Source organism: Salvelinus namaycush, chromosome 16 (assembly GCF_016432855.1).
Source record: "Salvelinus namaycush isolate Seneca chromosome 16, SaNama_1.0, whole genome shotgun sequence".
Lineage (NCBI taxonomy): Eukaryota > Metazoa > Chordata > Actinopteri > Salmoniformes > Salmonidae > Salvelinus > Salvelinus namaycush.
This window is the reverse complement of record NC_052322.1, coordinates 24,070,229-24,092,923: the sequence shown is the minus strand read 5'-3', so window position 1 is coordinate 24,092,923 and position 22,695 is coordinate 24,070,229. Positions and strand designations below refer to the sequence as shown.

Genomic DNA, 22,695 nt, shown 5'->3' with positions numbered 1-22,695 from the left:
TATCAGAACATCTGTAAGTCTGTGTAAAGTCTATCAGAACATCTGTCCGTTTTTAAACAGCTGTGGAAGCAAACATGCCGTGATGGTGGCATGAGTAGGCTATTTACTGGTATTTACAATACCAAAGACTTTCATGTAGAAGCATACAAACAGTTGAAATATTTCCCTACAAACACCATACAGCTGTTTACTCATGAATATTGAAGAAATATACAAGGAAAGTATGGAAAGTTGAATGTCTACTACATGACATTGCATAGAAAAACATTTTCATTAAACAGGCGGATGACGATGGAAGCTACGAGGGGAGCTGTATGTACTATGGCATTATGGGAACTGGAAGAGGAGGTGCTGGTGGGTCCATTAGTGATAGGTAGCTGTGTACTAGCTGTTAGGGACTCATGCAGGAGAATGCATAATGGCCTGCTAATGCCCCGTGTGTTAGTGCTGCTGTGACGGATGAGGGGGGCGAGAGGAGGACCCTGCAGCCGCCCGCATCTGGATAATAAGCCTTAATGAATGGGAGCGGCTGCTTAAATAGAGGCAGCTGCAGCTGTTGCCTCAGACACAGGAACCAGCACTGCTGAGAGATGAGGGGAGAGGGAGGGGGGTAGAGATAGGGTCTGATGCTGAGTGGAGATGACTGAATATACCCCCCTCACTTCCACCACCATGCTCTCTCCCCCCATGCCCTTTGAAAAGGCAAGCAGAGGCTGCCTGAACCTCTCACAGCACACACTCAATGCACTATAACCAACAAGGTAGGAAGAATTGTCTGAGCAGACAGACACACATTGTTTACCTGTTTTTGAAGGCCACGGCAGACACTCTCTTAGAGTGAGTACAGTACAGTAGCTATCCTAGCACTGCCTTCCTCCCTCGCTGGCTGGCTGTCTGTCCTAACGGCTGGGAGCGGATGGAGTGGATAGAGTGGAGGGAGCTTCTGCATTGCCTCATTATCTCTCCAGTTCCACAGCCCAGTCTCCGTGAGTCACTGACTTTAGCCCTTTCCAGGCTCTGCTCAGCTCTCTGAGAATTAGCACTCAGTGTACAGTCTCATTCACATCTCCTACATGGAGTAGCTACACTATACCGGCTCTGCCTCAATGCATAAGCAACGTTTCAAGAATGATTAGTCAGTCTATTTTGGTGGGGAAATAAATTCATGCACATGGAATATAGTGTGTTAATGAACTCCCCGGAAGGATAGCACATGGGAGAATGAATAAAACACATAAATCCAATGTGGTCCATTAGTTTCATAATATGTACTTTAATTACTTAAATAGCTGCATGCATTTATGGATGCATACTCAGTTATCTTCTAATTGAATTAGAATGCCCACATTCCATTCATCATGAAAACTAGAGGGCACATACAAAGGGTCTCACCCCTGTGTTAACATACAGAACCAATGGCTATTCTACTCTGATTTCTTCATGCTGTGACTAATATATATTTATAAAATACATTAGATATCTATATTATTAAACTAGTATAATGTTTATGATTAATATTGCAATATCTTCATAATATACCGGTGACTCACCTCATCTTTGTACTTGACGATATAGGAGTAGATCTCATGCAGGGCACTCATGCTGTTGAACTGGCTGAGGTGCAGCCGGGACTGTTCAGCCAGGTAGGCACTCATGTCCTGGTCGCTGATGGCCGGCATACGGGAGATGTCGGAGTAGTACCTGCAGGACAGGAGGGGAGCAGAGAAGGAGGGGGTTAGCATCCTGGACTGGAGAGGACACCTCTTTAGTTGTGTATGTGAAGGACTTCGATGAAAAGGTCAATGCCTCAATCAAGTACTTACAACCTTCATCTAATCTAATTTCACCAACTGTTACAACGCTGGGTGCATACTATATATTTTGGAAATGGAAGCATTGAAATGGACAATCTTACAAACTAGAAGGCAGTTGAGCTCTCTGTCATTCATACCTCTCCACCCAGTTCTTGTAGTTAGGGATATCCTTGGCGTAGAGCAGCTTGTTGGAGGGCGAGTCTTTGCCCAGCTTGTGTTCTGACGTGGAGCAGGAGTCCATGAAGGTCTGGGCCACCACAGACAGACAGGCGTCTGTGATGCTGTTCTTATGGATGTCAAACACAAACTGGGGGTTCTTGATCACGTTCACCCAGAACCGCAGAGGCAGACTGGGACGGGAGTAGTTATCATGAGAAGATGGATACCATCAACCAAATAAACACATAGAGAAGAAACAGCCAACCAAACCATTGCTATTTGTTCTGTAATGTGTCTCACCAATTGCTCTTCCAGGTGTGCCGTACGTCTGAGTCTGATATGGAGTGTTTGTCGGCCTGCTCGTCCAGGAAGTCAAACATGTACTTGATGGCGAGAGGCAGGGCGCTGCCGCGGTGGGCCGTGCTGAAGATGGTCTCAAACAGGTCATCCACAAACTTTTGCAACGTACCCTGAGGACAGTAGGGATTAGAGGAGAGATTCATTTCCCCCATTAAGGGGGAGTGGCTGTGGAGAGGACGCTACATTCTGCTCTTCCAAGATCAAAGTGCTGAGACATGCTAGCTTACCAGACAGACCTATGTCAGCTATTTGAATTCCATTCGCTTCTCTGCATCACGCGCCACAAAACACTCAATCCCACAACAAATGACTTGTCTCCTGCTATTTTCCCTTCTCTTATCCCCGCTTTATATTTATCTATCTTTTTCTGACCACCCAATAGGCTTGTAAACAGCGTCTAATTTCCATGTTTTTTCTTTCCCTACAATTAGGAGCGAAACAATGAGCTCTGAGGCAGCTAGAGGAGAGGAGAGGCAGGCAGGCTGGCAGACCCGTTCACAGGGAATTGGCTGAGGGACCCCAGAAGAATACTGCAATGGAGGCTGAGCTGTTTACATTTTAGTCATTTAGCAGAGACAAGCACAACAAGGGACTACCGAAGAAGATAGTTCCCCTAGGAAAAACTCTTGATAAATGGAGAGCATTACAATGACTTACTCAACATTCAGATGTTAAAGTTGACCTACATCAACAGTACTTGTTATTTATGTAGGTGTGGTCTGGTGTCTATGTAATCTTACCTTGGTGGCGAGCAGACGGGTCAGATAGATCTCAGAGACCATCTTGCTGCCGCGGTCACCCTCGCGCTGGTCAGAGTGGTCGTGGTTCTTGACCAGGTGCCACAGCTTGGTACCACTCTCCAGGTCAGGGGTGATCATGGGGGTGCGGGAGCGCAGACTGTCTGGACTGCTGGCTGTCCGCAACATGCTCTCTGAACGGAGGCAAGAGAGAGATAGGAACATCAGGACAAAGACAAGGCCATCAGGAGAAAGGCAGGTTCATCCAGAACACACAATGCAGAGGTCTATATGGGCCAATGGAACAGGATGACCAGAACAGAACACCAGTCTGCCTCCCTGGTTTCATGGAGGCGCCCAGTGTCCGGTCTGGAGTGTGAAGACACAAGCTCGGCTGGTCGGCTACTGCGTAGCAACTTAGCGGTGCCAAAAGCTCTGGTCCTGCCTAGAAAGCTTATGTAAATTACAATCCCAATTCAGCAACATGACATGCTTCAAATTGAAATACTTCCAGCTTCATGCACCATCGGGAGTTTTCCATAGGAATACGTAGATGACGTCAGCGCTATCACCATCTACTGGTTTTAATGTTGATGGTTCCATGTGCTATTGTGTTGTGCAAACTTCCAAATGTGACACACTTGTTTAATCACACATTTCAGGTCAAAGCGCTGTGCATAGTGTACAAACATAAAAGAGAAAACAAACATATTTAGTCTGGTGAAGAAATGGCTCTATGGGTTGTCTATATCTGGCCGTCATCCAGCCAGAACAAAGACTGTGCCAGCGTGAGGAGCAGAGTATCAGTCTGTCTGTCACAAGGTCACAACCCATAATCCACTGGGACCTGACCTCGGAGATGGAGAGAACATTTTAATGAGCAAGACAACAGATCCCTGTAGCCTCTCCTATTGTAAAAACTCCTTTTGTACGTCAGAGAGGTGGATGGATGGTGAGAAAAATGATTAGGCCTCAACTAAGGAGCGAGGAGAGATGGCTAACTCATTGCGCTCAATTGGCAGACTATAACTAATTAGCAAAGTGGGAGAAGAAAAATGGCGTGCCTCGTCTTCATTGTGCCAGGGCCGAGAGAGGAGATAGGATAGAGAAACTGCTTTCTGTCTTATCTTCTTCAGCATGTTTTTACACCAGCCCTTCCATCTCCATCTCGTCCCTCTCCCCTCCCCACCCTCTCCCCCCCTCCCCAACCCACCCTCTCCCCACCCCAAATGACCCATAATGTTAGAGTGGTGGATATAATAGAAACCCATACACAATACCAATATCCTCTCTTCCTGTGGTACTGTATGAGTCAGGCTGTACAGGCTCCATTGTGTGAGTTTGTCTCCCCTCACTCGTCTCCTCCCGGGGGCCGCCTGCCTCCATGCACTGCTTCATTATTAATGGTGTGAGTGTCAAACTTCATTACGGGAGACCAAAAAGATGCCTATCTGCCGTGTTCCTTATCAGCGAGCCTGCTGCAGTGGCAGCCAGCAAGGGAGGCAGGGACGCTGCCTGGAGAGGAGGTAGGGTGGCCAGAATGCAGGTGTATGGAGGGAGGGATGACAGGACGGAGGAAGAAAAAAAACTATCATTCTGTCTGAATGATAGAGTGACACTGGGGAATTCTGAGTGTCTGAGCGCAGGGAGATCACCCTGGCTTTCAGGGTGAGAGGATGAGGGAAGTGAAGCTCAGAGACTCAATGACACAGAGAGATGGTGCTGGAAACACTGCTAAACCAATGTGTGTCAGTGCTTCTTGGTTTGTTGTTTCTTATGGGGAATAAGAGCACTGACCTGAATATACCCAAGTAATCCTACAGAGATCTTGGCCTGTATTCACAAAGCATCTCAGAGTAGGAATACGTTTTGCCTTCTAAATCATAATGAATAACAGGGGGGACCTGATCCTGGATCAGCATTCAAGCTCTGAGAAACTTTGTAAATATGGGCCCTGTAGTATTTAAACAGCGAACCAGAGACTAACTCCTGCTACACGTATTTCTAGTGGAGGTGTTAAAACCAGTGATGAAACTAAAGGAAAACGGAACCAGTGTGACTAAGATTGGTCTCCGTGCCAATGACCTTGTCAACCCCCAGTATCAGCTTGTTCACACCAGAACATTCTGTCCACTGTAGCCAATACTACTGTACTCCTACTTCTATTGGACATTCATCATGAGGCTGCTACTACTACTACTACTGCTACTGCTGCTGCTGCTGCTACTACTACTGCTACTGCTGCTGCTACTGCTACTGCTACTGCTGCTACTACTACTGCTGCTGCTGCTGTTGCTACAACTGCTTGAGTGCCTGTAAATTTCATGACAATCATGTTCTTTGGCTTCTGGGGGAGAGTGGTGGATGTTTACCTCTGCTCTTACAACAGCCAGGGCTTGGCTATCCTCTCTGTGGACTAACAAACCAGCCTGGCTTTCACTGGCCTGTCAGCGTTGCTATCGTAACCCCTTAACACACAGACACACTTGAGGAGAGAGAGAAGGGAAAACAACAACAAAGGTGAAAGCCCTCAGGCTTTTGCCAGAGAGCTGGTTACACTGTTGTGGTGCACAGCTGAGGCTGTGTTCAGAGGTGTGTCTGTGTTAGCTATTGGTCTTCAGTCTCTGGCAGGAGGAGTGAGAGGTCTGATGTAATGCCTGTTATTTCCTCGATGGTGGAAATACCTCTGAAATGGTGTAGGCTCGATAGTGGTGGATTCACAGAGGCTGAATCAAATCTAGCTTACTATCAAGAAAGTCATACAGAGGGCGAAAGACAGAGATTGAGAGAGAGATTGAGAGAGAAAGAAAGGAGAAAGAGAGACTCGCCATATCTGCTGAGAGACTTGGTGAAGGTAGAGGAGTTGGATATGTTGTAGGCAGAGTTCTGCTTTGGTACCAGAGCGATCACTGAGCCGTCCGTCACCTACAAGGATTGAAAAACAAAGGGCTGTCTTGTAAACATTGTCCTGTCAATCACTCCATGCACTGTCTGTTGCATAGATAAAACCGCACCCTGGCAACCCAAGCCCTCTGCTCTCACCTGATAGTGGGCCAGTGTGTTGAGGCGTTTCCAGTCGTTATCGATCTTGGTGGTGATATCCTCATCCTGAAGGATGATTCTGGCCATCCTGCCCTGACGCCACTCTGTGAAGAGAAGATGAGGATGAGAGCGGAGACAGGCAGGTGCACCCCCCCCCCCCCCCCCCCCCCCCCCCCGACACACAGTAGACACAAACACACACGGTCACTAAACACTGGTGTTCTTACCCAGGTCCATGTCCCCAGCCTTGGGTCTCTGGGAGTAGGGGCTGCCCTTGTACACTGCATCCAGCAGCTTCTCCTTCACCTGGGTGATGGTGTCACAGTTCAGCCCCTTCACCGTCACCTCCGAGGCGTTCTCATTCTCCGGGTTCATACAGTGGAGAGTCTGCCAGGGGAGGGAGGGGAATTAGGTTCAGCTTAGTTAAATAAGTTGCCATTTGTAGGTATTTGAATCGCATTCTCAAGCACTAATTAGAGTCACTGAGGTAATGACAGATCCTACCGACCTTATACTGCCTTCTCAAAGGTAAATCACACATTTGATCAAATATCCTTATTGTCCTATAAAATATTTATATTTGACAGCACTCACCAGGGTCTTGTAGTCAATCTGCTGTCTGATGAGCTTGTCCTCACTGAGTGAGTAGCGCGCCTCTCCTGTGATGGAGTCTATAGGCCCCTTCTCCATCTGCTGCTTCATAGCACAGTACAGCATGAACAGAGGCTCCCCAGCACACTCCTGGAGACACAGGGACACATAGGGACACAGACCATCAGCGACAGGTACGGGCTGAAGCTTGGGACCAGTGGCCTTTAGGATTCTGCTTCAACAATGCAATTGCTTAACCACATGTATCTACACTGAGTGGACAAAACATTAAGAACACCTTCCTAATATTGAGTTGCACCCCCATTGCCCTCAGAACAGCCTCAATTCGTTGGGGCATGGACTACAAGGTGTCAAAAGCGTTCCAAAGGAATACTGGTCCATGTTGACTCCAATGCTTTCCACAGTTGTGTCAAGTTGTCTGGGTGTCCCTTGGGTGGTGGACCATTCTTGATGCACACGGTAAACTGTTGAGCATGAAAAACCCAGCAGCGTTGCAGTTCTTGACACAAACCGGTGGCCTGGCACCTACTACTATACCCTGTTCAAACTATACCCTGTTCAAATATCAAACACTTCGATATTTTATAATGCCCATTCACCCTCTGAATGGCACACATACACAATACATGTCTCAAGGCTTAAAAATCCTTCTTTAACCTGTCTCCTCCACTTCATCTACACTGATTGAAGTGGATTTAACAAGTGACATCAATAAGGGATCATAGCTTTCACCTGGATTCACCTGGTCAGTCTATGTCATGGAAAGAGCAGGTGTTCCTAATGTTTTGTACACTCAGTGTATATCTTAACAGGTATGCATATGAACATGACATTTGTTGCCAATGAGTCAATGCTATTCTCCTGTATCTTCTCACTGGCCTAATCGACCGAGCACTAGGGTGGTCTAATATAAATGTTTCCTGCGTTTGCACTATCATGGGCACTTGCCAATCAATAGTGTCATTACCCCCAGCTCAGACCCAAGAAAAACTCTCCCCTCTTAAAAAGAGAAACAGTTTAGAGCAGAGTGAGAGAGAGGACAGACAGGTGGCAGCTGAGCCTGAAACTAATACGAGGTTAATGATTGAGAGGAAGTGCTTAGGAAGCCCTTCACCATGTTAGAAATGCATGGGCTGTAGTCGAGGAGGAGGAGGAGAGAGAGAGAGAGAGAGAGAGAGAGAGAGAGAGAGAGAGAGAGCTTTTGTAAGTGTAATGTTTACTTTTAATTTTTATTGTTGATTTCACTTTAGTTTATTATCTATTTCACTTGCTTTGGCAATGTAAACATACATTTCCCATACCAATAAAGCCCTTAAATTGAATTGAATTGAGAGAGAGAGAGAGCGAGAGAAAGAGAGAGAGAGATCTAAGTGGTTGATAGGCATAGCATTTATCTCTCCCACTTTAAAACACACTCAGAACTCCTTACCCTCTCTCCACCATTTATCAGCAATCAAAAAGTTGATATCTTTCAAGCTGAAGGTGAGAAATACGCAAATGCATAAGTATCCAGATTTCTCTATTAAGGTTTATATCAAATGCAAGTGATTTGCATTTATTTTAGCATTTTATGAAAGTAGAGACTCAGAATTTCAACATGGTTGGAGGAAACATGGAAAAGTAATGCTGCTTTAAATGTTGATAAACTTGTTATCCCACTTAAGTAGGAGAAAATGCCCTTTGAAAGAATTTGATGAGATTTGTACACTTCCTAGAGAGATCTTCTTTGTTAACACCCATTCAGCATCATTCATACCCTCTTAAGCCTTAGCCCCACCCCACCCACACATGTAAACACATGAGTTAGCATGGTATTGTCCTCCAGAAAGTAGTCTCTACCTAAACCCAGCTAAATTCAGGGCAGCAATATTTGTGAGAGCTGTAGCAACACTTTTGCAGTTGTCCAAAAATATATTTTTCCAAATATCCGCAGTAGCAAAGATGATCTATATACTAACCAGGGAAGTATCTTGTCCGCAAAGAGTTTGGTTCTGAGTACCTCCCTGACGATTTCTAGAATGCAAACACATTCTAACCATTCTGATTGGTCCCAGAAACCGATGGGTTGGGCAAGAGCCAGAACACACCTGGGTAAAATTAATCATTGGCATTGGCTGATTGGTTAGAGACGATCCAATCGCTGATTACTTTGTTTTGATTACTTTGTTTTGCTACTTTGTTTTGTACAACACCCCTCAGCACCACAAACAACGATGATGGCTCTCAGACTGAGTATGTAGCGGACATAAAACAGGGGAATAATTTAGTTTGAGTCGTCAAATCAAATGAAATCAAATCAAATCAAATGTTATTTGTCACATGCGCCGAATACAACAGGTGTAGACCTTACCGTGAAATGTTTACTTACAAGCCCTTAACCAACAACGCAGTTCAAGAAATAAGAGTTAAGAAAATATTGACTAAATAAACAAACAAACAAAAAAGAACACAAAAAATTTACAATAACGAGGCTATATACAGAGGGTACCGGTACCAAGTCAATGTGTGGGGGTACAGGTTAGTCCGAGGTAATTTGTACATGTCGGTGGGGGTGAAGTGACTATGCATAGATAATAAACAGCGAGTGTGTAAAAACGAAGGGAGGGGGGGTGTCAATGTAAATAGTCTGGGTGTCCATTTGATTAATTGTTCATCAGTCTTATGGCTTGGGGGTAGAAGCTGTTAAGGAGCCTTTTGGTCCTAGACTTGGCTCTCCGGTACCACTTGCTGTGCGGTAGCAGAGAAAACAGTCTATGACTTGGGTGACTGGAGTCTTTGACAATTTTTGGGGCCTTCCTCTGACATGGCCTAGTATATAAGTCCTGGATGGCAGGAAGCTTGGCCCCAGTGATTTAATGGGCCGTACGCACTACCTTCTGTAGCACCTTACAGTCAGATGCCGAGCAGTTGCCATACCAGGCGGTGATGCAACCGGTCATGATGCTCTCGATGGTGCAGCTGTAGATCTTTTTGAGGATCTGGGGACCCATGCCAAATCTTTTCAGTCTCCTGAGGGAGAAAAGTTGTTGTTGTGCCCTCTTCACGACTGTCTTGGTATGTTTGGACCATGATAGTTTGTTGGTGATGTGGACACCAAGGAACTTGAAACTCTCGACCCGCTCCACTACAGCCCTGTCGATGTTAATGGAGGCCTGTTCGGCCCGCCTTTTCCTGTAGTCCACGATCAGCTCCTTTGTCTTGCTCACATTGAGGGAGAGGTTGTTGTCCTGGCACCACACTGCCAGTTCTCTGACCTCCTCCCTATAGGCTGTCTCATCGTTGTTGGTGATCAGACAAGGAGACTGAAGCTCCCCACTGGGCATAAACTGGTTCAATCAAACAACTGCTAACTGGGATAGAGGTGGAGACAGGGGCTAGCTAACTGCTAACTGGGATAGAGGTGGTGACAGGGGCTAGCTAACTGCTAACTGGGATAGAGGTGGAGACAGGGGCTAGCTAACTGCTAACTATGATAGAGGTGGAGACAGGGGCTAGCTAACTGCTAACTGGGATAGAGGTGGAGACAGGGGCTAGCTAACTGCTAACTGGGATAGAGGTGGAGACAGGGGCTAGCTAACTGCTAACTGGGATAGAGGTGGAGACAGGGGCTAGCTAACTGCTAACTGGGATAGAGGTGGAGACAGGGGCTAGCTAACTGCTAACTGGGATAGAGGTGGAGACAGGGGCTAGCTAACTGCTAACTGGGATAGAGGTGGAGACAGGGGCTAGCTAACTGCTAACTATGATAGAGGTGGAGACAGGGGCTAGCTAACTGCTAACTGGGATAGAGGTGGAGACAGGGGCTAGCTAACTGCTAACTGGGATAGAGGTGGAGACAGGGGCTAGCTAACTGCTAACTGGGATAGAGGTGGAGACAGGGGCTAGCTAACTGCTAACTATGATAGAGGTGGAGACAGGGGCTAGCTAACTGCTAACTGGGATAGAGGTGGAGACAGGGGCTAGCTAACTGCTAACTATGATAGAGGTGGAGACAGGGGCTAGCTAACTGCTAACTGGAATAGAGATGGAGACAGGGGCTAGCTAACTGCTAACTGGGATAGAGGTGGAGACAGGGGCTAGCTAACTGCTAACTGGGATAGAGGTGGAGACAGGGGCTAGCTAACTGATAGAGGTGGAGCATGGAGACAAGAAGCTAGCTAAGTCTCCACCTCCAGTGTCCTCTCCTGATTCCTATGCAGCAGCCCAACTCTCCCTCTCTCTCCCTGCATATGCTGTTAACGTCTTGTTAGCATCTGTGCTAATTAACCAGACAGCTGCTAACGATAGGGAACACGCATACATCACTCCCTAGCCCTCGCTACGACACGGTTGTCTATGAAATTATCTTTATTTCCACCTCCCGGCTTCATTAGGTGGTAATTTTACAATCTTCCACAAGGGAGCGAGAGAGAGTGAGAAGAGAGTGAAGAGAGGACCAGTCGAACGCCACACCCCCAAAGCTCCTAATGACCGCAGGCAAGAACATGTCTGTCAAATAAATAATAACGTAACAAACTAATGAAATAAAGAGAAACGCCTCTAGTTGGAGCCTTAAACAGATTAAAATAGTAATAGTGTACTAACCCATAATGAGAAACAGGGAAGGGGGAAAACAAACTAATTGTAATTGGTAGAAGAGAGAGAGTGGTGGAGATGCGGGGTTCCTGAAGAGTAGCTACTGTAGCTCATCTGGTCAGAGCGGTTTGATGGTGGACTTACCTTTAGGAACTTGTACAAGAGAAAAGTGAACCAGTTGGTCAGCATCTTCTCAGCAACAGACTCCGTTCTAACAGAGAAATGTAAGGCAAGAGGAGGATAAATAAGACATGATAGTTCAATAATCAACTAGAAGAAATTGCAGCTCTACCTAAAAACTAACTAGGAATAAATCGAGTTTTAGTTTTAGACTAATACTGATACTTTCATAAGGGGAAAAAGGTCTTAAAACAAATACTTTATTCTCAAAGCAAACAACCAATCTTCATTAAAAACAGACAATTACCATAATTGGGTAACTTCTCTCGTTAATCATAAACCTGTTGCCTCTACGAACAAAGACCCCTGAAATGTCCCACAGATGAGGAGCAATTAAAATCCACTGTAATGTATTTATATTTATTTATCCTAATATCCAGAGAGGAAACCTAGGCAAACAGTTTGCTCCTTTTCCGTTTCCCCTTTCTCCTCCCCCTACAGCAGCTAGAAAAGCAACTTTCTCTCCTTAATTATCTAGTTCATCTAAATTAAAAGGCGGCACAGGAAGGAGGGGTGATAGGAAGAAAACTTCTACAAAACACCCCTAAAGCTGCAATATGTAACTTTTTGGGCAAAATACACATAGAAATATGAGTTATAGATCTGTCATTCTCATTGAAAGCAAGTCTAAGAAGCAGTAGATCTGTTCTGTGCGCTATTTCTATGCTTTACGTGCTTAAGTTTCGTTTTTGTGCCTTATACTTTCGGTTTTGTACACCAGCTTCAAACAGCTGAAAATACAATATTTTTGGTTATGGAAAAAGAAATTCACAGTGGTTTAGATGGTACAGTGATTCTTTACACTATACAGTACTTGCTTGTTTGTCACATAAACTGAAATTTGGCGAACTATTAGAATTTTTGCAAACAGGGAATGGTGGTAGCGGTTTCAGCACAGTGCATCTTTAACTAAGACTTTGATTTGGCCATTTCTTTGAGTTTAAGTCCTCCGTCTTGGTTTGGCTATATACAGTGATGTAGTGGTAAAACAATTATTGGGAAAAAAGTAACGCTCCCTATACTTTAAATGCATTTTTCTGCAAAAGGTGGTTAACTGTTGGGCAAAAAAAGGTAGCTAAACTGTGTTTACTTGCGTTTACCCTCCACTACACCAATGGCTATATTGTTTGAGAGAATACGGAAATAAAATATGTACTACTGTGTACAGTGCATTCGGAAAGTATTCAGACCCCTTGACTTTTTACACATTTTGTTACGTTACAGCCTTATTCTAAAATGGATTTAATAGTTTTTTCCTTCATCAATCTACACACAATCCCCCACAATGACAAAGCAAAAACAGTTTTTTGACATTTTTGCAAAAGTATTAAAAATAAAAAACTGAAATATTACATTATATAAATATTCATATTTTCAGGTCTCTCCATAGATGTTCGATCTGGTTCAAGTCCGGGCTCTGGCTGGGCCACTCAAGGACATTGAGAGACTTGTTCTGAAGCCACTCCTGCGTTGTCTTGGCTGTGTGCTTAAGGTTGTTGTGTTGTTGGAAGGTGAACCTTCTCCCCAGTCCGGGGTCCTGAGCGCTCCGGAGCAGGTTTTCATCAAGGATCTCTCTGTACATTGCTCTGTTCATCTTTCCCTCAATCCTGACTAGTCTCCCAGTCACTGCCGCTGAAAAACATTCCCACAGCATGATGCTGCCATCACCATGCTTCACCGTTGGGATGGTGCCAGGTTTCCTCCAGACGTGACGCTTGGCATTCAGGCCAAAGAGTTCAATCTTGGTTTCAACAAAACAGAGAATCTTGAGTCCTATAGCTGCCTTTTGGCAAACTCCAAGCGGGCTGTCATGTGTTTTTTACTTAGGAGTGGCTTTCATCTGGCCACTCTCCCATAAAGGCCTGATTGGTTGAGTGTTGCAGAGATGGTTGTCCTTCTGGAAGGTTATCCCATCTCCACAGAGGCACTGGAGCTCTGTCAGAGTGACCAAGGCTCTTCTCCCCCGATTGCTCAGTTTGGCCGGGAGGCCAGCTCTAGGAAGAGTCTTGGTGGTTCCAAACTTCTTCCATTTAAGAAAGATGGAGGGCACTGTCTTCTTGGGGACCTTCAATGCTGCAGACATTTTTTGGTACCCTTCCCCAGATCAGTGCCTTGACACAATCCTTTCTCAGAATTTTACTGACAATTCCTTCGTCCTCATGACTTGGTTTTTGCTATGACATGCACTGTCAACTGTGGGACTTCATGTACACAAGTGTGTGCCTTTCCAAATAATGTCCAATCAATTGAATTTACCACAGGTGGACTCCAATCAAGTTGTAGAAACATCTCAAGGATGATCAATGGAAACAGGATGCATCTGAGCTCAATTTCGAGTCTCATAGCAAAGGGTCTGAATACTTATGTAAATTATTAAAGGTATTTCAGTTTTTTATTTTTAATACATTTGCAAACAATTCTAAAAACCTGTTTTCACTTTGTCATTATGGGGTATTATGTGTAGATTGATGAGGAAAACAATTAATTTAATACATTTTAGAATAAGGCTGTAAAGTAAGAAAATGTGGAAAAAGTCAAGGGGTCTGAATACCTTCCTGAATCCACTGTATGTAAGAGTAGTATGATTTATTAAACAGTAGTACACAAGTCAGTATGTTAAGAAATGTGTGTTACAACAAATGTGTGAGTGAGTGTGTCAGCGGACGACTGTGTGAATGGGCGATTGTGTGAATGTGTCCATCTCACCGGCGCAGCAGCAGCTTGGGGTGGTTCTTGCTCTCCAGGTTCTTGTCAATGAGGTCAGATAGAAGCTGTTTCAGAACCCCTGTGGCGTACTCCATCTCCCCCTGAAGCGCTGTCATGATGAGCGACGCCACGTTGCCACGGTCACGCATGGAGAAGGAGCGCTGCGCCTCCAGGGTGCGGATGAACGTCAACAGGAAGTGCTTCTTGGTGAGGAGCTGGCCAAACAGGGTCAAGGCCTTCTCCTGGTTGGCCTGGACCTATCAGGAAACAACATCCACATGTGTTGTAAATGTAATGTAAATATGTGGAGTACCCCACATAAAAACATACTACAGTACACTATGGATAAAATACTATAGTATTTACAGTTGACTATAGTATAAATACTGTAGTAAAAAACAACTGTATTATATACTATAGTCTTTTTGCAAACTGTAGTATACTGTATTATTAACTTTATTGGTTTTGCGGACAATACTGTTGTATTTAGTGTAGTATTTTGTATTTTTTATTTTTTTGACATAGAAGTGTGGGATTTCTCCTTTAGGAAACCTACTGGGCAAAATTCTCAAAGAGCACATTTTTCATAACCTGTAGGTAGGTACTTTAGGACTGAGGTCTGAATGGATAGTTCAGAGCTTTTGCTCTTTTCTATAACCTGTAGCGAAGACAATATATCGTCTCTACTTGGGCATATAGGTTTCTCACTTATTGGTGGCACACATTGGGATTATGGGGGAAGGGAATGGGCAGGGTATATGCAAATTAAATACTGTAGTATATACTATAGTAATTACTGTAGTGTTTTTGCATAAAGTTGTGTTTTTGTGTGGGGTAGGGGTAATGTAAATGGTATAATGTAAATACACGGAGTAAGACTAACGTAAATAACACAACAATAAATTATGTAAGCATTATTTAGAGCTTGGCTATGTACTGTATACAAGACATGACATCTTGGCCTATGAGGCCATTGTTAGATTCACATTCATGACCTCAGCTGCTTTTAAAGCCTGCAGTGCATTTTCAAGTTTCAAGTTTTATTGTCACAAGCACAAGTACAATGCATTCTATCTTAGGAGATGTTTCTTCAAATGTCTTATGATCAATTTGCCCTACATCGTCAGCTGAGCACAGGAGAAAACAGAACGGGAGGAGGAGGAGGAGGAAGGGGGGATGCACTGGGGCGTAGAAAGGAGAGGGCCTGTGCAGTGCTGTGCGTCCGAGGGTGGCTGGGTGACAGAAGTCTGTTCCACAGGCTGGCATCTGTCACTTCTCATCAGCAATGCTACGGCCCCCTCTAGACCTAACCCACAATCCTTCACTCTAACTCTCTCACATAGACAAGGCAGTGCTACTGCTCAGAAAAACAAGTCTGTTAAAAAGGGAGACAAACATCTAGTATATTCTGCAAGGCTTACGGCATAATGTCATGCCTAAACAACACCCAGTACGTGTTAATAAAAGGAAAATAAAATCAAAGTACTGTCTCTGTCTTTATGAAAAAACACTTCCTCCTCCATTAGCCAATTGCCTGGCTCCATCCCCCCACCCGCCTGCCTCCCATGATCCTCGACTGACCTCATAACTCTGAAACACATCTAGTCCTGTAGCCAATCGAGGACCGCCGTACCGTACCGTACACCATGCACTCTGACTTCACAGAATCTCTCCTCCTTCCACTACACGGCCTAATAAAGTGCCTCAATTTTCCTCCGTGGAGCTAAATGAAATTCTGGGGCCTCTGGGGGAGCAGGCTGGGTACTGTAGGTTGCTTTGGGGAGAGCAGCTACACAGAGCAATAAGGGATTGAGCCGTGTGTATGGACACTTGATTACGCCTGGGACTCGAGGGGAAATTCAGTGGGAAAGAAATCCGGACATAACAATAAAGATGTAATCCCTCCCCTTTAGAAGAGCCTGTGGTTGACAGGGCGGGGAGGTAGAGAGTCTCTACACTGTATTCTGACAGCCATTTGCATATATTTCATGCTGAACCAGGTGGGATCTAGTAGCATATTTGAAATATATATGGAACGTCATTGATACATGAAGCGAGAGAAGCTCCTATGTGATGCGGCTACTGTATATGAAATGATTATAGCCATATCATATGACCATTTCATCGGCTTAATGATTGGCTGTATGAAATGGTATCATGTTACATACATCCTGTCCTCTGTACCTTCCCGAGCTGTAACACGGGATTTTGGTGAGACAAAGGTTTCCTCTAACATTCAGAGTGTGGGATATTAGATATAGATATAGATACAGATTAGTATAGACAGTGGTATAGATATTCTATTCTACATGCTGCGGTGGCAGTGGTGGTGTACCTCCTTGACCCGTACCTCCATCTCCTTGAGCACGGGGTGGTCCTCGATGCCAGGGAAGAGGACCCTCATGGCGTAGGTCCTGTATTCCAGGAAGGGAATGCCCGCTCCGTCCAGCTCCTGGGTCAACTCATGGATGTCTGTCTGCAACTCTGCAAAGGCTGGGGATCACACAGACAGAGAATTAACTTACTAAGATGTAGACACTTAAACACAGGGATGCACAGCCAGTTGCACTGGGTAAGAATGGACATCGAAGGGGATTCTGGAAGTACAGTATCTTCATTACACTCAAAGTGTGTGTATTCCAATGTTACAACTGTGTGTTGCACAGTATTATCAATGTCAACTGCAAACATATACCACCACACCAATACTACACTGATTGGCTTAGAGAAAAAGACACATGGAAAGGGCAAGTAAATAGAATGTTGATTTCATTCTTCTGTTGTGTTTTGAATTGAATCCATACTACTTGGAAATACAAGAGAAGTGCTAAAGGAAAGAAAATAAACTGTTACAAAAAAGAGGAGAGACAATGGAAAGAGAAAAAGATGAAACAAAGTTCATCGGAAAGAAAGTCAATTAATTGGATGAGTGGATAATTAATAAAGGAGCAATGCATTTCATGCATCATTTCCTCCAGCTGTTATTGGCCTGCGTCGTCCGCTGGGATGATTATAGTAGACTGCCAAGCTCCCCCTTCTGTACGGGCTTCACCATTTCTACGTACAGTTTAGCAGCCACTCAAACATTATACAGACTGCACGATTCCTACAGGTTAATTAAGGCTTTATTATCATGCATATATGGGCCTTTCAGTATGGGTCCAATTATTCATAGAGATAAAATAACTGTAATAATCAAAGTTATAATGTGAATAATAAAACATTCTGTTGACAGGGAATGTGTCTGGCTGAGTCTTGACTTTCCAACAATTGGCAAAATAAAATAGTAATCCTTCATTCTATTGAGTTTGTTGTGTCTAAGCACCAAGCCAAAGCAACCATTACATCCAGCAAAGTAAACTACACAGCAGATCGTCTCGCCGTCAACAGTTGCAGCAGCATCTAATATGTTGTTAATGGGCCATTAGCCGTGTGACTGTTAGTTTTGTCTGTCTGTTTGTTTGGATTACACTGCTCTCTGATGGCCCTTAGAGCACGGCTCATTGAGCTCCACCTCTCCTATCATCCTCCCCTCCCCTGCTGACTGACACTTAGTGGGACACGCCCACCTCCCCGCAGCCAAGCCCGCCCCCCCCGTCTGCTGCCCCGCCCATCCCGCCCAGACGGGTAGCATAGCCCGTCTGGGCCTCCAGCAGGAGGGGCGGAGCAGGGGGCGGGGACACAGCAACGCTCTACTTCCTGGTGGCACTCAGTGTTTTTACCTCACATCGTTGCCCAAACTTCTCATGTCTGTTGTGTGCTGCTGCTGTTTTTGTTGTAAATAAATCACGGCATGTGCATTGTATTGAGCATGTGTGGCAAGAATGCTAATTCTATCAGGTATACACGTGGAGTAACAGTAGCTTTAACTCAATCACTCTCCGATGTTCCCTGTACTGGTCGATCTGACCCCACACAGTCCCCGTCTCTCTTCCCCTGCCAGAGTTCTCTTCCTCATCTCTGTATCCATCAGTGTTTGGCGGCAGGCTGTGGGCTGAGACTGACAAGGCTATGACCCTCCGGATGGCCAGCCACAGATAAGGACCAATTAGTCTCCGTCCATCTCTCAGTGGGCAGCATAGACGCACCTCAAAACGTCAAAGCGACAACACCAACTTGGCTGTCCACACAACACACACTCACACGTTCAGAGGATACTGCGACCACACCACCAGAGAGCAAGCAGCCCTCTCGCATCAGCCACACCAACCTGTTACCATGACGACTGGACAGAGTGCAGCTACAGCACAGCCACATATCCACACAGAAAGAGAATAAGAGTGATTATGAATGAGGGAGAGTGAGGGGGAAAGAGAAAGAGAGAGAGAGAGAAAAAAGAGAGAGAAAAGAGAGGGAGAGAGAGAGAGAGAGAGAGAGAGAGAGAGAGAGAGAGAGAGAGAGAGAGAGAGAGAGAGAGAGGTGAAAGAGAGACTGACAAGGAGTGTGTGACTGTCTGTACCCTCTTTACACTCCAGGGCCACTCTGGACTCCAGGTTGTCCATCTGCAGCTGCAGGCGTTTCAGGGTGCGGTCAGCATCACGGGACTTCCTCTTGTAGGCGATGAGCACAGCGATGATGACCAATAGCAGCAGACCACCACCTCCGCCGATACCGATGATAGCAGGCAGGGTCAGCAGGCTGTCTGAGTAGATCTGGAGAGTACCAGGGGAGTACTCGAACCCACCCACCCGGATCTGATCACACACACAGACAGAGAAACACGTCACAGAGTGTAATCAAACAAAGCAATCAGTACAGTGAAAGAGACTTCCCCTCAGGAACCAGTGTCATTAATAGAAGTGAAACACTGTGGGTTCTAACAAACCACATTTACATAAACGCAGCAGGTCTGACAGAACCCATCACTGGAATATCTCAAATCAAAGTATTCAGTGGGGGGTTGATAACTATTTCGATGAGCAATGATTACTGCACTTTAAAGTATCAAGTTAACACAAAGTCAAAGAATGTTAAACACTTGTAAAATCGGGTTCAGGTGCTAAAAGTTCGTCCTGTTGACGACAGTTTCTAAACATCATGTATTTTCTATTGTATTGACAGGGAAGGGACTGATGAGAACAGAAAAACCTGAAGGCCATAACAGGTTTCTTAGAAAACTTGCAGAAGGCAGAGCCGCCAACACACAGCTGTGCATCTGAGGAGGCAAACAAGACAACACACACACACCAGACTCTGCACACATACAGAGACATAGCCTTGTGCGTCGGGCCGGACGCCTACTGGGGGCCCTGTATGTAGGTCACTTTACACAGGGTATAGAACACACAGCTGTGTCCTTCTCCCCAGCACACCCCACAGCGCACACAACACACACGCGCGCGTGCACACACACACACACACACACACACACACACACACACACACACACACACACACACACACACACACACACACACACACACACACACACACACACACACACACACACACACACACACACACAGCCCAGCCCAGCCCAGAGCGGATGGAAACAGACAGTTCTATTTTTAAAGTGCCATTGTCAAGAGTAATGAATTACTATACCGACCCATGAAAATGGTATTTCTCCAATATTCAACATGACATTTAGTTGCAAAGCAAAAAGAATCCAGCTCCAAGCCTACTGGTAGTTTGGAGAGCCATCATATTGAATTACATGGATGTGTTGTCACTACTTTCAATGTCTTTCCAGACTAGTAAATGTCACACAGATAGTGTGACTGGAGAGGATAGTAGAGATATGTTTGGAGGGGACTGTGTGTGTATTTGAGGATATATAGAAAGTAGTACTTGGGGAAACCAAAAAAATACTAAGTGCAATGAAATTAGCTGTAGTATTTTACTGAAAAAAATGTACAGAGGCAATTCCATCTTGAGTATATATAAAGGTTAGATAAAACAAAGTAAAGTCAAGGGAGACAGTGTGAACTCAGTCCAGGTGAGTCGTGTGCCATGTGAAATGAAATGGTATAGATGAAGTGCTCACTGTGACTTTGTGCTGTCCAGTGAGGTTGGGCCATTCACACAGCAGCTGAGTCTCAGACAGGGTCAGAACACAGGGGGTCTCCCCGATGAACACCGTGTAGTTCAGCCTGGAGTTACCAGGCGCTGCAGGGATTAGGTTACGACCCTGGAAGGAAACACACAAAAACAGTGTCAAATGTTTCATCTTTTTTATCTGACCCAATCCTTTCAACCAAGGCCAAGCACAGAGTTAACCACACAAAGCCGTGCACTGGTAGCAAGGCAAGATATGTTCTATAATGTGACAGACTTTGGCGAGGCTCGTATGGAGCCACCGCCGATGTTGGAGGTCGCACAATTTCAATCTGACAAAAGCTTTGGAAAACATATATCTTTTTTCCAAGCATCTCTCTTTGCCTACGTGTCAGAGCGAGGCCATGGGCCCTGTAGCCTTCAACTCTAGAGAGAGAGCAGCAACAACAGAAGGGTGGCAGAGAAGAGCAGGTGGGGGGAGAGAGAGAGAGAGCTGTTGTGCCACCCACTGCTCTAGCAGCATGAGAGAGGTGAAGACTCAGTCTTCCAATCCCTCTCTCCACAGGGCTCCTCCCAGGCAGGTCACGCCGTGGAACACTTCAGGCATGCATTCTATTCACGATCATTTCACCCTGCATCAGCCATGCACCCAACACCCCACCCCGCGCACCAGATGAAAAATTAACTGCATGGCGAATGCGATGCACATCTCGTAAAATACCCTTGATTATTTCAGCAAATTACATTTTCTTATTCTCATCACTGTGCTAATGTGAAGGTTAGTTTTAACAAACCAGGCGGGGGATTCTCTCTGCAATCAGAAAAGGTTTAGTTAATACATTTCATTTTCAATGATGGTTCTTATGTTGTTTTTTTATATTGGCTCAGAGGATAATTGGATGCACAACCGTCCCAATTTTGACGTTTAGAGCTGGAGCTGAGGGATACATGAAACATTGTATAATCTAAATCGAAAAATCTGGCCGATTACATTTGATGTAATCCAAAAACGTAAAAATATATTTTATGTAATAGTATACACTGTATTTTAATAGGGATTAACAAATACAAATACATGAATGGTTTATAAGATAGACAGGTGAAAGATAATTCCCTTGTAGACACTTGAAAATATACATTTGAGTTTCTGTGGCTCGTTGAAATGACTGAGCCTCTCTGGTCCTCAGTGTTCACCCCCCACTCCAACCACTCTGCCCTGCTGGCACGCAGGCTCTCTTACCTTGAGGATGAGAGGGGAGGTGGGTTTGAGCTCCAGGACCCCGGTGGGGCTGAGGGGTTCGAACACGGGGTCGGGGTAGTAGCTGAACGTCTCGTTGACCACCACCAGAGCGTGGACGTTGTCCATGTAGAAGCCGATCTCATCCGGCCCACTGCCTGTGTCTGAGAAGCCCCTCTCGGAGTCAGTAACCGACGGGGCTAGGCACACCATCACTGAGTTATTAAACACTGTGCAGTTCTGAGCGGGACGGGAGAAAGAAAATAGTAAATAAAAGAGATTAGAAAAGTTTGAGATGACAAATTGTATGTTCCCTTACAACGGTGGTTCCCACCCCTTTTCACTCGGGCTCCCCTTGCTTCATTTGGGAACGCATTTTGACATGTCTTATGTGTGTTCGTGAGACATCTGAGTGACGCAAACATTCCAACAAAATCTATGGGCTAAAAATCCTAGTTAAAAAACGTTAGCTGACATGGGCTAGTTGATCTGGACATTTCTGACAAGTTATTAATAGCTCTCTAAGCTATGCAATGACTGACATGACACGAGGAGCTGATGATGCACTACCCAACTTCAAAATTGCACCTTGTGCATTCTACTATTACAACTTTTCAAGAGTAAATTGAGACCCAGACTGAGTTCCTTAAAAAAATGTTTTATAATAATAATACCATAGTCTGAATTTAAATGACTTTAACCAGGTATAACTTTTTTGAAATTATAATGAATTTACATATTTTAATAATTTAATCTCTGGAAATGTTTTCTTTAATCCCAGTATTTTCATTATAGAGATATTAGCAGTGCTATTTTGGTGGATTTTGTGGTCTCAAACCAGTGAATTTATTAACATTCTTCATCAGGAATATGGGCAAAATGTAATTACTGACAATGAAAGAGGTGGGAATGTTGTTCCCTTGTAATATAATTGCTACATTTACTATCAATATAGTATTACAAATTGTTTTCCAGATTATATATTGGCGATTCTTTCTCACAATGTGAATATTGGGTCGCGACTGAGACAACCTGGTCAAATTTGGGTCCCGAGGCAAAACCAGTTCAGAACCACAGCCCTAGAGGAGACATGTTACTTAAAAACCCATTCAAATATTGGTTTATATGTATCTCATTACAGTTTCTCTAACTCCCAGCTAAACATTCTCAGAAAATATTACTGCTTTGCTGTGTTGGCTTTTATGTCTCCAGGTATTGCTAGTAGATTCAGAACTGTAACAATCACTTCACCTACGCTGTATGCTTCTCTACATGG

At 44.8% G+C, this 22,695-nt stretch overlaps 1 protein-coding gene across 1 annotated transcript in view; it reads right to left on the bottom strand.

Moving 5' to 3' along the window:
- The window catches only part of LOC120061207 (plexin-A1-like), a 35,000-nt gene that overhangs the window by 4,026 nt on the left and 8,279 nt on the right, over positions 1-22,695 (bottom strand). The window contains exons 3-16 of the mRNA XM_039010832.1: positions 21,423-21,659; positions 20,172-20,315; positions 18,645-18,879; positions 16,536-16,678; positions 14,186-14,442; positions 11,444-11,510; positions 6,707-6,853; positions 6,340-6,499; positions 6,113-6,216; positions 5,899-5,995; positions 3,074-3,264; positions 2,274-2,443; positions 1,952-2,164; positions 1,551-1,701 (exon numbers count right to left, since the gene is read on the bottom strand). Coding sequence (XP_038866760.1) covers positions 1,551-1,701; positions 1,952-2,164; positions 2,274-2,443; positions 3,074-3,264; positions 5,899-5,995; positions 6,113-6,216; positions 6,340-6,499; positions 6,707-6,853; positions 11,444-11,510; positions 14,186-14,442; positions 16,536-16,678; positions 18,645-18,879; positions 20,172-20,315; positions 21,423-21,659 — 2,316 coding nt within the window. The remainder of the gene's footprint in view (positions 1-1,550; positions 1,702-1,951; positions 2,165-2,273; positions 2,444-3,073; positions 3,265-5,898; positions 5,996-6,112; positions 6,217-6,339; positions 6,500-6,706; positions 6,854-11,443; positions 11,511-14,185; positions 14,443-16,535; positions 16,679-18,644; positions 18,880-20,171; positions 20,316-21,422; positions 21,660-22,695) is intronic.